At 37.5% G+C, this 15,641-nt stretch overlaps 1 protein-coding gene across 1 annotated transcript; it reads left to right on the top strand.

The window, feature by feature from the left end:
- The first annotated feature begins 2,172 nt into the window (after positions 1-2,172).
- On the top strand, positions 2,173-15,193 carry LOC114310922 (magnesium transporter MRS2-I). Its single transcript, XM_028257019.2, has 12 exons — positions 2,173-2,736; positions 2,839-2,868; positions 4,161-4,311; positions 4,532-4,653; positions 6,274-6,348; positions 12,067-12,294; positions 12,380-12,424; positions 14,112-14,156; positions 14,254-14,283; positions 14,421-14,540; positions 14,633-14,757; positions 14,868-15,193. The coding sequence occupies exons 1-11, from the start codon at positions 2,494-2,496 to the stop codon at positions 14,717-14,719; spliced, it is 1,176 nt and encodes a 391-aa protein (XP_028112820.1). The 5' UTR covers positions 2,173-2,493; the 3' UTR covers positions 14,720-14,757; positions 14,868-15,193.
- The last annotated feature ends 448 nt before the right edge of the window (positions 15,194-15,641 follow it).

Genomic DNA, 15,641 nt, shown 5'->3' with positions numbered 1-15,641 from the left:
TCACGTAATAATAGCAAGACCCACATAATCCGCATGCTTGGTTATCATTTTTTAAAAACACTTTTCAAAAAATTCTACTTTTTTATTTTCCGTGTTTTTTTGTTTTTACTAAATTTTTTAAATATTTTGAGCAATTTTTTTAATTTTTAGACATACCTAACATATATATATGTAACAAGTAAAAAAAAAATTGAAAAAAACCTTTTAAAAATTCACTAAATATCAAAAATACAAAAAAAAAATATGAGAATTCAGTACATTTTTCATATTTTTATGTATTTATTAATTTTTAAAAATTATTTTTCACAAATTTTTTACTTTTTAGATACATCTAAGTAAGGTGCGTCTAAAAAAATAAAAAAAAATATTTAAAATTTTAAAAACATTCACTAAAAATAAAAAAATACGAAAACCAAAAAACTCAATTTTCAAAAAACTTAATTCAAAAAACTCAAACCAAACATATTGATCGGTGGGCTTATCTTTTCCTCTAAATTTCCTAATTTGTAATTATATGAAAATATTATTATTTTTATACATGTACGTAGATTGGCACTAAAATGCGTAATTTAAGAATTGAGGGAGGTATTGGGAGGGAAGAGGAGAGGAGAGGAGAGGAGAGAATGTTTTTGTTAGTAGATGTACGAACACGAAATAATTCTTTTCGTATAATTCTGTTGATCAAGTCTGCGCTCCTCCAAACGTTGTCACTTTACTCCTTGAAAACACAAACGTGAGCTAGCCGGTGGGTGTGTGCCGGAAACCCCTTCGATGCCTAAGTCAGCAAAATAGACAAGTAAACAAAAAGCTCTGTGTATCAAAGTTGTGTGTTACCTTTCCATAGGTGATGTTATGAGCTTTTATATGTTCCGCGTGACACAATCCAAGTAGGACTCTTACTCCTCCATGTAGAGTCCTCCTAGGAATCACATTCCTGAAAGATAATGCTTATCCTTCAACACCCCCTCACTGCTTAAACCAAGTGAGATGGTTTTACTACGGTTGGATGTCAATACGACCGAGCTACCATGACCATGCTAAAGCCGCAGACTAGACCGAGCTCCAGCTAGCTTGGTTCTTCCTTTCACTGCGTGTACCTCGGTTTGATATACTCCAACTATGGTGTTCACTTACTATCGTGCTAACCGTAGTAAACCCCCGACCAAGCTAATGATAGCTAGGTCCACCGCAAGAAGCCCAAATACCTTAGTTCTGAATACCCTGACCTTTACTCCGTCTGGTGACCGTCATTACACTTGGACCGAGCTAACACTTGCGATCCACTTGCTAAACTCTTTTTACCGCGGCTAATACCTTTACCTCGGTTGACACCTTTACCTCGGCTTACCCTTTACCTCGGCTGATAGCTTTACCTCGGCTGACCTTTTACCTCGGCTGATAGCTTTATCTCGGCTGATATCTTTACCTCGGCTAACATGGCAGTCAACTAAGTTACTTCGGCTCTTCTCTCCGTTTGACTACCTTGTTTGGTAGCTCGGCCATAGCGTTAACCGCCACTAGGAAGTAGCTAAGTCCCGTATCTAGGTCTCATAGCTAGGCCGTGTAGCTAGGTCCAATAACATGGCTCCGTAGCTAGGTCTTGTAGCTCGGTCTCGTAGATAGGTCCTATAAACATCTTTGACTGCCACTCCAACCTAGCTCGGCCCAATTTGGCTACACAAATTACCCTCTCAGTAGATGAAAAAATTACTTCATTTGCTTTGAAGATGACTTGAATATCAATTAAAAAAAGATAAATTATAAACATACTCTTTTATGTTTTGTTTAAAATATAAATTATTTGTTATAATTTGAAAAATTATAAATATTCGATTGTCAAAATTTTTGATTTAACAAAATGAATTAAAAAAATAAAATTGATAATCATACTCTTATATAATAATAAAATTGGATGAATTATTAATTGACTTAATAATTTATTAATAAAATGAATCATTTGCTATAAAATTTAAGGACGGATTGTAATTTTGAAAACTATAAGAAACAATTCACATTTTAAACAAAGTTTAGAGATGTATTTATAATTTATCTTTAAAAAATAAGGATTAAGTAAAATTCGGTGTAAAATATGGGGTTCATAGTGTAATTTTAAAAAAAATAACGATTAAGTAAAATTTGGTATAAAACATAGGGTTCATAGTATAATTTACAAAAAAAAATAAAATAAAATAATTCCTCTATTTTTATACAACGCACGTTAAAAAAAAAAAAGAAAAAGAAAAACGAACACCAGTCCATTTCACAATCTCTCTCTCTCTCTCTTTCTCTCTCTGTGCCTAATCTCCACGCTTTAGCTATGTGATCTCCGAGCGAAGCGAGTCTTCTCTCTCGACAGAAACCCTAATTTGGTCCACACTGCAAATCTTTGATTAGGGCTTTCATTCATTCTCTCTCTATATGCGATATATACATGCAATTACATATATACAACAATTATACATATAGATACGGATACATTGGGGATGGTTAGAGATGGGTCGAGACGGGTACATCGTGCCGGTGGATCCACAGGTGGGGCCGAAGAAGAAGACGGCCAGTTCGAGGAGCTGGATTTTGATGGACGCCACTGGGGAAGGCACTGTCTTGGATGTCGACAAGTACGCAATCATGCATCGTGTCCAGATTCACGCTCGTGATCTTCGCATTCTCGATCCTCTCTTGTCCTACCCTTCTACGATTCTTGGCCGTGAAAAGGCCATCGTTCTCAATTTGGAGGTGAATTTTTGCATTTTATTTGTAACCCTGTTTGTATATTCAATCGTGTTTGATGGGTTTTGTTTGGGCTACTTTCGTTTAATTTGGGTTTTGGATTCGCAGCACATTAAGGCGATCATCACTGCTGAAGAGGTAAGCTTTAATTGTTATTGTTATTTGAATATATATATATATATATATATATATATATATATATATATATATATATTTTGGGTGTGAATATGTGTATAGTTGAATTTTTGGTTAGTTCTTGAAAGGGTTTAAGCTAAAACAAGAAAAAGTTGCGTAATTTTATTATGTGGGAATTTACTATGAAGGGTATGGAGTGATGATTTTAGTCAGAGTGATGATTTTAAACTAGACTCATGGATTGTATATCTTATTGTCTTAATCTTAATAAACAAAAAGGTCAACTTTGGGGTTATAAGTAGAGATTATGCTTTATGGGTATATTAAAGTTCCGAGGCAAACTTGGTCTGGGCTTATGGTCCAAGGCTAAAGCTTTGACTTGGATGCTAGGAGACCCTTGTGCTCATCAAGAATTTTCTGCTTCTTTGCTCTTTCAATTGCTGTTCTTAAAGTCAACGTTACGATTTTTTTTTTAATTATTATTTTTTTTTGTCCATTACTTCTGATGTAACTTACAAAATGTGGGGCAAAAAGGTCAATTTTTGCTGACTAATTTACATGGCTTATATTTTAGCTTTAGCTGTACATCAACTACTTATTGTGGATAATAGTATAGTCAAATCCCATGTTACATGAACTTTTCAAAATAGATCAAATACCCGTGTCAAACACCCGACAGTCGGACAAGGATGTGATATATGTGTCCAATACTTTCCATTGGGCAGTTCTCATAAATTTGTATTTAACACTTTTTTACATGCATCATGTGTTCTGTAATTGCTATAAAATACTTTTTTGATGTTGTATGTTACATATAGTACCATTTTAACTTATATAATAGATGAAAAATATAAAAATATGACACTTTTTTCACGAGTTTGCATACTGTTAAATTTAAGATTTGATGAGTCTGGCCTCTAGACCTGCACCCGCATACCCGTACCCGAGTCCATATAACATAGATCAAATCAATGTTCTTGATTGAATCGCGTTATTTTGGTTATCTATCGAATAGGCGTGTGGTTAGGTCCTTGTTCCAAAGTATTGTAAGTGAATTGGACCTTTTCAATATGTGGAAGCTAGCATTTAATTTATTTTGAAGGAAGGAAGAATTTTAGTTGGCCTTGTTTGGGGACTAAACATTTTATTCAAAAAGTAACTATAAATTTTCACATCACACTCTTTACTTTTTTGCACATCTTTTGAAAAAAATCAAAAAGTTACTAAAATAATCTATTCCCAAATGAGGCCGAGCCAATCAGCAAATTATGATATTGATTTTATGTTTTGAATAGGTATTGCTTCGAGATCCATTAGATGATAATGTTATCCCTGTTGTTGAGGAACTACGAAGACGATTGCCTCCTATAAATGCCATTCGTGAAGTTCAATCAGATGGAAAGGAGTTAGGTGGGCAGAATGAAGTTGATACTGGTGAAGAAGATGGTATGCCCTATTGACATAGTGATCTTTAAGTTTGAAGGAAAGATAACTAGAATAACAAAATGAATTCCCCGTTTTGGGCTCTCCTAAAGATGTATTTTTCTCTCTAAAATGTTCAATTTTTTTTTTTCTTTCAATTTTATGTTTTCGGAATTACGGTTTCTATAATTTTGCTTTGTCTGGCTATATTTGATGTTCTAATGATCTGAGTAATGTTACATAGAATCTCCTTTTGAATTCCGGGCCTTGGAGGTGGCTTTGGAAGCCATTTGTAGTTTTCTTGCTGCTCGTACAACAGAACTGGAGACTGCTGCTTATCCAGCTTTAGATGAACTCACATCTAAGGTGTGTATTTTTCATATCTTTGAACATTAATGTGTATGTTGGGGGTTTTGGATTGTACTTCTAGTCTAGGATTGCTTTCAAGCTCTAATCGTGGTTTAAAAATAAAGTTAATTGTTTTACTAAATTTGTATATTGTTCAGATGTATTTGTTCCTTCACTCCACTCCTTGTATTTAAGGAATTTGTGGACTTAGGATTTTGGCCCCAAAACTAGTTTGATTAATTTTTTCTGTTATACTATGAAATTTCATTAATTTTATTTTTTAGTTTTATGATTAGTAATATTCTTGATGTATTTGGATTGCTTTTGGGGGGTTATGAGTTCCATCCTCGTTATTTCTCTCAAAAATGGCTCGGATCCAAAAATTATTTAATTTTTTTAAAAAACTTTTCGGATATGATTCAGATATGGCCCGGATACAGCGGATACAACTCAAACATAGGAAGGATGCAAAAAGGGTGTTGGAGCAAATAAAATAGGGTTTTTTTTTAAATTACTAATATGAAGGGTCTTATTGGAAATATTAAAACTTAAAGCCCAATTTTGGCTTTAGCAAAAGAAGATGAGCTAAATGATTTTAGGGCTTCTCTTTTGCCCTCTTGGTTTTTTCAAATGATTGTAGCCCTAGAAAATTCATCCACAACCAAAGAAAGCAATTGAATACCAAACAATTGAATGTAAATCGCACTTGTCTTCCTCCTTTGCTCCAGGAACCCAGCTCTGTTTAAGTGGTAGTACAGTAGTACTCTGTTTGATGATTGCTAGAAATTGTTGATGATGGTGATCTAATAGTGATGGTTGTTGGAAAGCTAACATTGTGTTGTTGCCTTTGTTTACCAAAACCATAATTGTTGGAAAATGAGTTCAGGAAGTGTAGGTTCCACGAGTGAATATTCTTAGCTTATGGGAGCTAATAAAAAAAAATATTTATTATTTATGTTTAATTTTTACAAGCGTATCCTAGCCAATAGCCATACTCGTATCATACTTTTTAAGTTGTATCAATATCACATTATAGCTTTATCCGTGCTTCATAGTTGCATTGTGTGGGTTTCCTAAGAATTCACCAGATGAATGCTTTTTCTGAAAGCCTTGTGAGTTCTGTGCGCATAGAGTTCGTACACTATCAACAGAACTAGAAGAAACCTCCTACCAGTAGAAATGCTTGACTTTACTATAGCCAAGGCGGGGGCAAAATTAATACATGACATATATTCTCTCCTTAGCATACCCATTGGCCATTTTTGTGTATCCTATCTGCAGCAAAGTTTTGTGGTCTCTGAGCTCAGCTACTCTACATTATAAACAATCACTCTGTGCTGGACCAGTGTCGAGCATCATTTATTGTGCTAAGATTTCACAACTTTTGCTTTGAAGTTCATATTCAACTCCTGTGCTTAGGTCAGAACAGAAAAAAAACATTTCTGCTTTAGACTAATTCCTTAACCAAAGTTTACAAAATTGTACTTCTATAAAGATGATATTTGTATCTGCATGTATTCCATTAGTATTAATCTTTATAAGCATTTTTAGTTGGGATGCTTTTATTAGTCTCATTGCGTGCACTTTTTACTTGTTTCACCATTTCAATGTTTTGCAAATGACAACTCTGATTTGCAGATTAGTAGCCGTAATTTGGATCGGGTTCGTAAATTGAAAAGTGCAATGACGCGGTTAACTGCACGGGTTCAAAAGGTATGGGTACTTCCTATCAGAGCGTTGAAGCTTTTGTATAATCAAAATCCTTTCTTTTCTATACATGGCCATTTTTGCATTGTATTATTTATTTTTAATGTTCTTATCGGGCTTCTCCAGTATAAGTACAGAAAGATGAGGCTGTTTTTTTTGTTTTTGTGTGTGTGTGTGTATGTGTGTGTGTGTGTGTGTGTGTGTGTGTACAAAGATTTGCATATACTATATATGTCTCTACGTAAAGATTAACCGTCTTCAAGAAGAAGAGGAAGATCAAGTATTTTGTAACATTAGTTGGGGCAACTTTGAAGTTGGCATATCATCCTTTTATGCCCCATTGAAGCTTTATTTCATTGATTTGATGAAGTGAACAAATGCTACATCACAAAGTTCCATTTTCTATTCATTCTCTTCAATCAAGATTCAAGACCCATGTTACATGGACTTGAGTATAGGTGTCAGGGGTCGCAGAGATGTGTCTAACGGTGCATAGATCTATTCTCATGTGCAGGACTCTAGGACTAGACAAAATTTCACATTTTTGAAGTACTTCTTTCATTTATTTAGAGTAAATAGTGTTTACTAACTACACATTAGTAAACACTATTAGATGCATATCCATAGTAAAGTGTCAGTGTTCAACTTTCAACATAGATACTTCATAAATTTAGAAAAGTTCATGTAACATAGATCAACATAGTCTAGGGTGGAAAGGGGGTCCTTGGGTATACGGGGCAAATCTCAACCGGTGGGTCCTGGTGTGGGCCATCTAAGGGGGCTCCAAAGGTGACAATTGGGCTTAGCAAAGGCCCAAGAAGCTGGGAATGGAATTGTGGGCCGCAAGGCTTGGGTTGTGGTAAAAAATAGAGGGGATCAAGGATGGGCCTGTGACACAAATATGTGGGGTATCTTCAATTCGTAACACAAGCCTAAAGGGGACTGAATTGAGCCAACCTGTGTTAACCCAAGTCAACTTTGATCCTACTTATGTGGGTTGGGTTGAAACGAGTACTGGTAGTTATGAATTGGACGATGTGAACCCAAGCGATATAGGTCGGGCAGAGTTGGCCGATGTAGATAATCAGCATCAACGGTTAGAAATGAAGTTGGGGTGGGAGTTGGTGGCTCATCACGCCTTTGGTGGCGACGATCTTAGGTCGCAGCTGGTGATGGATACTGGTGGAAACAGTTCTCGGTCGGGGAGTTCGAAAGCTGAAGATGGTGAGGGCTATCTAGATGAGGAGGCACACGAAGGTGTCTCTTTGGCTAATAGAGGTGGGCAGAGTGATAATAGTCGTGGAGAGGGTTTGCCCCTAGTGTTGCATCCATTAGCTACGGAGGAAGGAGAACCAGAGGATTTCTTGGGACAAAACTAAGACAGGTTTCAGACTAGTGGCGGGTTGGATGGGGCTGAGGTCCCATTGTCTGAGGTAGTCTCCGAATGGGTGCTGGAACGCATCAGGGAGGTTAGTTGCTATCTGGGTTTGTCGTTTAAAGGCTATAAAGAGGAGGCTATGTAATTATTTGCGGCAGTAGAGGCATCCTGGCGGCAAGGGACTCCAAGTAGGGGAGTAGGTACGGCGTTTGTTACTCCTGGTAAAAGGAACAGGGAGCTCAAGAATTTGGAATGCACTCTTAATTATGATCATGGGAGGCAGAATGTGGGACGGGGTGCTAGAAGAGATCGTGGGGGTCTATTGTTGTTGAAATAAAGTTAAAAATTATATCTTAGAATGTGCGAGGTTTGCATGACGAGGATAAAAGGGTGGCGGTGAAGGCCGTGATGCAGGGTGCAAAAGCGGATGTTGTGTGTCTACAAGAAACAAAGATGGAGGAGTTGGGCCTAGAGTTGATTCGAGAAGTATTGGGGGGGAGGGGGGGCGCTTTGTGGAGTGGGCATTTTTGCCGTTAGCTGGAACGGCGGGTGGGGTTCTTGGAATAAGAAGGTGGTGGTGAGAGAGGGGGAGGAGGTTGGGGGTTTTTTGGTATCTTGTTTGTTTCAATGTGTGGAGGATGGCTTTCGGTGGGCCTTTATTGGGGTATATGGTCCAGTGTAGAATTCAGAGCTAGGAGGGTTCCTGGAGGAGCTGGAGAATATTGCGTTCTGATGGGATGTTCCATGGTGTGTCGGGGGTGATTTTAATGTTATCAAATGGCCATCGGAGAAGATGGGGAGCAGTCGGGTCTCGGGTGCTATGAGGTCCTTTTGCTCTTTCATAGATAATCTGCAATTGGTTGATTTACCTATTCAAGAGGGAAGCTTCACTTGGTTCAATGGGCAGAGGTTGTCTCGAATTGATTGTTTTCTGATGATTAGCGAATGGGAGGAGCATTTTTTGGAGGTTGTCCAGATACGTCTTCCTTGCCTAGTATCTTGCCCAGTATTTGATCATTGGCACATTGTGCTTGATAGTGGGGGGATTTGTCGTGGCCCTATGCCATTATGCTTTGGGAATATTTGGCTGCAAACAGAAGGTTTTCTGGACTTGGTGCGTGGTTGGTGGAGTAGTTATGTCATTTCTGGTACTCCTAGTGGTATGCTGGCTTAAAAATTGAAAATGATTAAGGGAGATTTGAAGAGATGGAATAAGGATGTGTTTGGTCGGTTAGAGAGCTAAAAGGCGGAGGTGGTGTCTTTACTCCAAACTTTAGATGAGTTAGAGGTATAAGGGGGTTTATCCAGTGATGATAGTGTTCGGAAGGAGGCGGCAAGACATGACTTTGTTCGTATTGCTCGTATGGACGAGGTGTCCTTTAGACAAAAATCTAGATGCTTGTGGTTGAAGGATGAGGATTGAAACACGAAATTCTTTCATCGGATGGCGAATGCACATTGGTGGGTTAATCAGATTAGTAGGATGTGGGTGGATGGTCGAGAGCTATGTACGGATGTGGAGATTAGGAAAGGGGTTGTGGGTTTATACCAACATTTGTTCTGGTATCAAGAGAGGGGCTTGGCGCCCAAGCTTGGCAGGGGTTCAGTTTGATATGATATCGGAGGAGGATAGGAAGAGTTTGGTGCAAGCTTTTATGGAGGAGGAGGTGTATGGGGCTCTGCAGTCCATATGAGGTGATAAAACCCCAGGTCCGGATGGTTTCTTAATGGCTTTCTTTCAGCACTGTTGGAGCGTGGTTAATGGTGATGTGATGGCAACATTGGAGGCTTTTTTTTTTTGTTTAGTCAATTTGAGAAAAGTTTTAATGTGACTTTTTTTGTTTTGATCCCTAAGAAAAGGGGGGTTGAGGATGTTCGGAACTTTAGGCCTATTAGCTTGCTGGGAAGTGTTTATAAATTATTGGCTAAAGTTCTAGCAAATAGACTTAGATGAGTTTTGCCAGTTGTGGTGTCTGAGTCTCAGAACGCGTTTGTAGGGGTAGGCAGATTTTGGATGTAGTATTGGTTGCCAATGAGTGTGGATTTCTGGATTTGGCAAAAGCGCCCAGGTTTGATCTGCAAATTGGATATTGAAAGGCATATGACAACGTTAATTGGGATTTCTTCCTGTATGTGTTGGACCGTATGGGATTTGGGAAGATTTGGTGCCAATAGATCAAGTTTTGTGTATCGACTGTGCGAATGTCTGTTATGATTAATGGGACTCCAGCGGGGGTTTTCCTTACGCATTGTGGCCGTCGGCGGGGGGATCCTTTGTCACCTTTGTTATTTATTTTAGTGATGGAAATGTTGAGCAGGTTGTTGGATAGAGTTGTGTGTGGGGGTCTATTGGAGGGATTTGTGGTGGGATCATTGTCTGGGGCTTCTATTGGTGTATCTCATCTATTATATGCAAATGATGCTCTGATTTTTTGTGGGGCTGAAGTGGAGCAGGTGGGACATTTGAGATGTGATTTGTTATGTTTTGAGGCAGTGTCGGGCCTCCGGGTTAGCTTAAGGAAGTCAGAGCTCATTCCAGTTGGGGAGGTGGACAAGCTACCAGTTCTAGCTGCAGTCTTAGGTTGCAGGGTGTCCGTTTTGCCGGTATCTTATTTGGGTTTGTCATTATGAGCTTCATTTAAGGCAAAAGGGGTATGGGATGGAGTGGCGGAATGAGTCCAGCGTCGTCTGGAGGGATAGAAGAGGTAGTATTTGTCGAAAGGCGGGCGGTTGACGCTGATTAAGAGTGTGTTAAGCAGCATTCCAACCTACTTCCTGTCGGTTCATGTTATTCCAGTGTTAGTGGCGCACTAGTTGGAGAAGTTTCAAAGGGATTTTTTATGGCGCACCAGTTGGAGAAGCTTCAAAGGGATTTTTTATGGGGTAGTGGGGGTGATGAATTTAGGTATTATCTGGTTTATTGGGGGTGGATTTGTCAATCTAAGCAAGCAGGGGGTTTGGGGGTGAGGCGGTTGGTGACTTTTAATAGAGCCTTGTTAGGGAAATGGTTATGGTAGTTTGTTTTGGAGGAGGATAGGTTTTGGCGAAGGGTGGTGGCTTCGAAGTATAGAGTGGAGTGGGAAAGGGGAATTGGAACTCTGGGGCCATGATTACCACGCATGGTTGTGGACTTTGGAAAGGGATTTGGCCTGGTTGGGAGGAGTTTTGGAAGTGGATAGGGTTTAGGGTAGGAGATGGGTTGAGGGTGAGGTTTTGGCAGGATAACTGGTGTGGTGGGGAGTCACTGGGGGCCCATTTCCCGTTGATTTTTAATATTGTGGTTGATTGGGAGGCGACGGTGGTATCTTATTTAGGGGGTGGGGATGTGGTGGTTTGGGATATTCAGTTACGATGTGAGGTGCAGGATTGAGAGGCTGATCAGTTGGTGGAACTGTGGGGTTTCTTATACGGGTTGGGAATTATAGGGGTGGGACAAAATGTTCTGGTGTGGAATGAGGTGGGGGCAAAGGGGAGGTTTACAGTTACATCCTTATATTGGGCTTTGATGGGGGATGGTGGAGACGCCTTTCCTTGGAAAAGTGTTTTGGGTGCCGGGTGTTTCATCTATGGTGGCATTCTTCATGTGGACAGTAGCTTTAGGGAGGAACCTCACTTTGGACAACTTAATGTGACATGGTCATGTTTTAGTGAACCGGTGTTGCATGTGTTGCGTTGCTGCTGAGTTGGTGGACCATTTGTTTCTTCATTGTTTGGTGGCTTTTCGGTTGTGGGGTTTTATATGTTCTCTCTTTGGGATTGCTTGTGTCGAACTGAAGGGGGTGTTGGATATGTTATGGGCATGGTGGGGTGTCCGGATTGGGTGTCGGCGGGTGTGGTTGTTGGCGCCGTTTTATTTGATGTGGCTTGTTTGGTTGGAGCGGAATCAGCGTACCTTCTTAGACGTTTCTCATGGGGTTGCTTGGTTACAAAGTTGTTTACTTGTCATTATGTACAGTTGGTTGGAGAGGAAGGTTGATTTGGACTTATTTGTTTTTTTAGATTTTCTAGATGATGTGATTGGTTAGTTTGTTTTTGGTTTCCCCAACGTGGGGATGTCATTTTGTATTCGTTGCATCATCTTGATGCTTTTCTAATAAAGATTTGTTTATTTATCAAAAAAAAAAAAAAAAACATAGATCAACATAGTCAGGCATACTAAGGGTGAATAGCAAATTAGTTGAGAGATGGACTTGGTTTTATTGTTAGGAAGAAAAATGATTCATTTATTGGTGGTCAGATTGTTTAATTATATTATATGAATTAGCATCCGGATTGTTTATTTATTTATTTTCTAAAGATGAAGTGTAGGCTGCATATTATTAAACTCCATTGATTGGTGGTTGCAGGTGAGAGATGAGCTTGAACAATTACTTGATGATGATGATGATATGGCTGATCTTTACTTGTCTAGAAAGTTGGCTGGTGCATCTTCACCTGTAAGTGGCTCAGGTGCTGCCAATTGGTTTCCTATGTCGCCTACCATAGGTTCAAAGATATCTAGAGCGAGTAGGGCAAGTCTGGCAACAGTTCGTGGAGATGAGGATGATGTTGAGGAGCTTGAAATGTTACTTGAGGTTTTAAACTTATAACATTAACTTGCTTTTTGGTTTGTTATTCCTCTCAAAGTTAATGTGTTATGAAAGTGCTGGTATATTGCAGGCTTACTTCATGCAAATTGATGGAACATTGAACAAATTGACTACGGTATGTTATATTGAATTCGTTCGATTTATCCTACTTTACCAATGCACATACTTGATAAATAATTGTTTCAGTATGATTCTGGTAAAATAGTGTGGCACTAAAACTATGAAGGATGTACTTGTAAATCTTGTAATTTATTTTAGAGTGAACAAAGAAAGGTAAGAGGGTTTTGGTCTTCCTTTTCTTTTGCTGAGTTTTGGTGCCAGTTTTTCTCTTCAAACAAAACCTAAGCTGTCTTGACATCAATTTATTTGAAAATCAAGTGACAGAAAGCTTGAATATGAAGGTTTTTGAGTTCACATTATTTACTTCTCTGTTATTAGAATGGCGATAATTTGTATTTTAATTTCATTTGAAAGAAAAAAAAGTATATATCTTTTAATTCTATTATGAGGATAATTTTTAGATACACAGAATTATCAATTAAAAATGTATACATGTTCCATTTCTTGTTGACTTTTTCTTTGTTTGTGGAATTTTCTTGACCTATTCATCGTTCACCTCTATGGATAAAAATCTGATATGCAGGGGAAACACTAGGATATATATATATATATATATATTCATATTTGCTTGACAAAATGGAATATAATGCTTCCATATTACTCTCGTTCAGTATAATGTTTATGTAATTGGGATTCTTGATTCCATTCTTCATCTCTGTTAATGTGGTGTCGGGCGTTTCAGTGAATGGGACGATATTTGGCTGCCTTTGATGATTGGATGGTTTGTGTATGCTCATTTAAATCTTCATATGACAGGTTGATTGCGCTGTTTCATTTTGAATGGCTAATTTGTATGATGTGTTTGATAGTGATTTGTATAGGGATAGTGATTCAAGTAATCTTCATGTGACAGTTTGATTGTGCTGTTTCATTTTGGAGGACTTCTTGTCCTTCCTTAAATACTTTGTATCCTTTTCTCTTCCATTTTTAATAAAATTTAAGGCTCCATTTGGATACGTGGATTTGAAATGAATGGATTTGATATCACTCATTCAAGGAGTATAATGTTTAGTTCAATGTAATATTCTAGGTATGGATTTCAACAATGGATTTTGAGAGTTTTAGATTAATGGATTTGAAATAACTAGGTGAATATGGTTATTTGAAATCCTTTAATGAATGATTGTACTTGTAAAAAATATTAACAAAATTCATCTTTCCTATCTCTATGCATCCTTCACATTAGAATTGTCAATCTATATCCATTAATCAACTTTCTTATAATTTTATAAAGTTGAACATCAAATCCCTTCATTTCAAATCCACATGTCCAATTGGAGCCTAAATGTTGCTGATCAAAAAAAAAAAAAAAAAGGAAAAAGTAACTTTAGGCAGGAAGCTTATTTGGGCAAGTCAAACCTTAGTAATCCATCACTGCTCAATCTTGGCTTTTGCGTAGTTCTTCACTGGCCTCTTTCTTTCTGAGCATAACCTTTTTGTTTCCAAGCTGGGTTTAATGGTATTGTATGGTCTGCTTCATTCTGAGGAAAAATGTGTCTTCTGCACAAGTAATATCCTGATTAGTGTCTATTAAAGGTAGCTAGATTCTGGCAATCTTCATCGAAACTGTCAAACTCCCTATTCAGTTGTTTATTGCACATAGAAATTGTCAAACTCCCTATTTATTATTTGTTTATTGCACATAGAAAAACCACTAAAACCCATGCTCACAAATTTTGCAGCTGCGTGAGTATATTGATGATACAGAGGATTACATTAATATTCAGGTAAATTGGGACATAAAATTTGAATTAATTGATTGAGTTAAATTAGTTGGGATTTACCTATGTTAGTCTAAATACACTTCATGTTCCCTTTTTGTAGCTTGACAATCATCGAAACCAGTTGATTCAGGTATTTTATTATGCGTGCTTTTTATGATACTGATAGTCTTGATTATTTTCTTGTTTGTCTGTTTTAAGTAACTGAACTTTGTGGGGAGTATATGTCGTGACAACAGAAATTTTCATGTTTTTACTGTATGGCTGCAGCTAGAGCTTTTTCTAAGTTCAGGAACTGTTTCTTTATCCATCTATTCTTTGGTGGCTGGAATATTTGGCATGAATATTCCATATACATGGAATGATCATTACGGCTACATGTTCAAATGGGTATGCCTGGAATTTCACCTGTTAAATTTGGCAATATATTTGTTAACCGCTAGTAATTTAGACTTAAATGCTCATTTCCTTGATGTCACCAGGTGGTCGTCTGTGCAGGGGCATTTTGTGCCATCGTTTTTGTATTTATCATTTCCTATGCTCGGTACAAGGGTCTTGTTGGATCTTGAAATTCATAAGTTGTGTCCCGTTAGAATCGGCTTGTTTGGTAAGTATATGTAGTGTTCGCAACTCATTGAGTTTGTGATTCATTTGATCTTTAGAGTGCCTATGTAGCCATGTGAATTGAGTCTCTATTTTTTTCTCTTCTTGCAATAGAATTCCAGATTGCAGAGCTCCAGCAGCACTGTTGTTCAAGATTTACAGCGACTACACAAAATTTTAACAACTTGATTAGCCCATTTGGGGTGTGAAACACAGAATTGTAATCAGCTTAAATGGGCTATGAAACACAGAATTGTAATCAGCTTACAAAGTTACATTTTATTCTTCCGGTGTCTAATTAAAGTTACTATTGTTCTTTATACATGAAGTTGGCTCAGTCCTAGGACCTTTAATTTTTTCAGTTCTTTGTAATTGTCCATAATTCAATTGTTGTCATAATAATTATATTTAATAAAACAATTAGCTGCATGCTTTCACTAGTTTTGTTACTCAGTCTTTCTACCAGGTGTGAAGATTGCTTGCTTGGTGATTATTCCTCAGTTATCTGGAGTGGTCTTTAAAGATTATTGTAGTAGCGAATGGGCAAAAATCGATTTTCTCTTTATTTTGGACTCATCTATTAAATAACTTACTGTTCGACATGTTACCTATGTTTTATATGGCGTTGTGTGTATTCTGGTATTATGTTACGATTAAGTTCCCAAACATAGTGTAAATTCTACATTTAATGGAAAAAAAATAATTTAAAAACCTACATTTCTGTCAAAATCTATATTGTCAAATATTTTAGGGTAAGTTACAAACACTCTTTTGAGGTTTATTTAAATTACAAATTACCCCTTGTGCTTCTAGAAATTATATTATACTCCTTAAGGTTTTTAATTTCATAATAAATAGTCTTTTTATTAATAAATTATTAAGTTAATT

Source organism: Camellia sinensis, chromosome 6, assembly GCF_055761805.1.
Source record: "Camellia sinensis isolate YWXY chromosome 6, ASM5576180v1, whole genome shotgun sequence".
Lineage (NCBI taxonomy): Eukaryota > Viridiplantae > Streptophyta > Magnoliopsida > Ericales > Theaceae > Camellia > Camellia sinensis.
The sequence above is the reverse complement of the archived record's forward strand: the minus strand, read 5'-3'. Positions and strand labels throughout refer to the sequence as shown.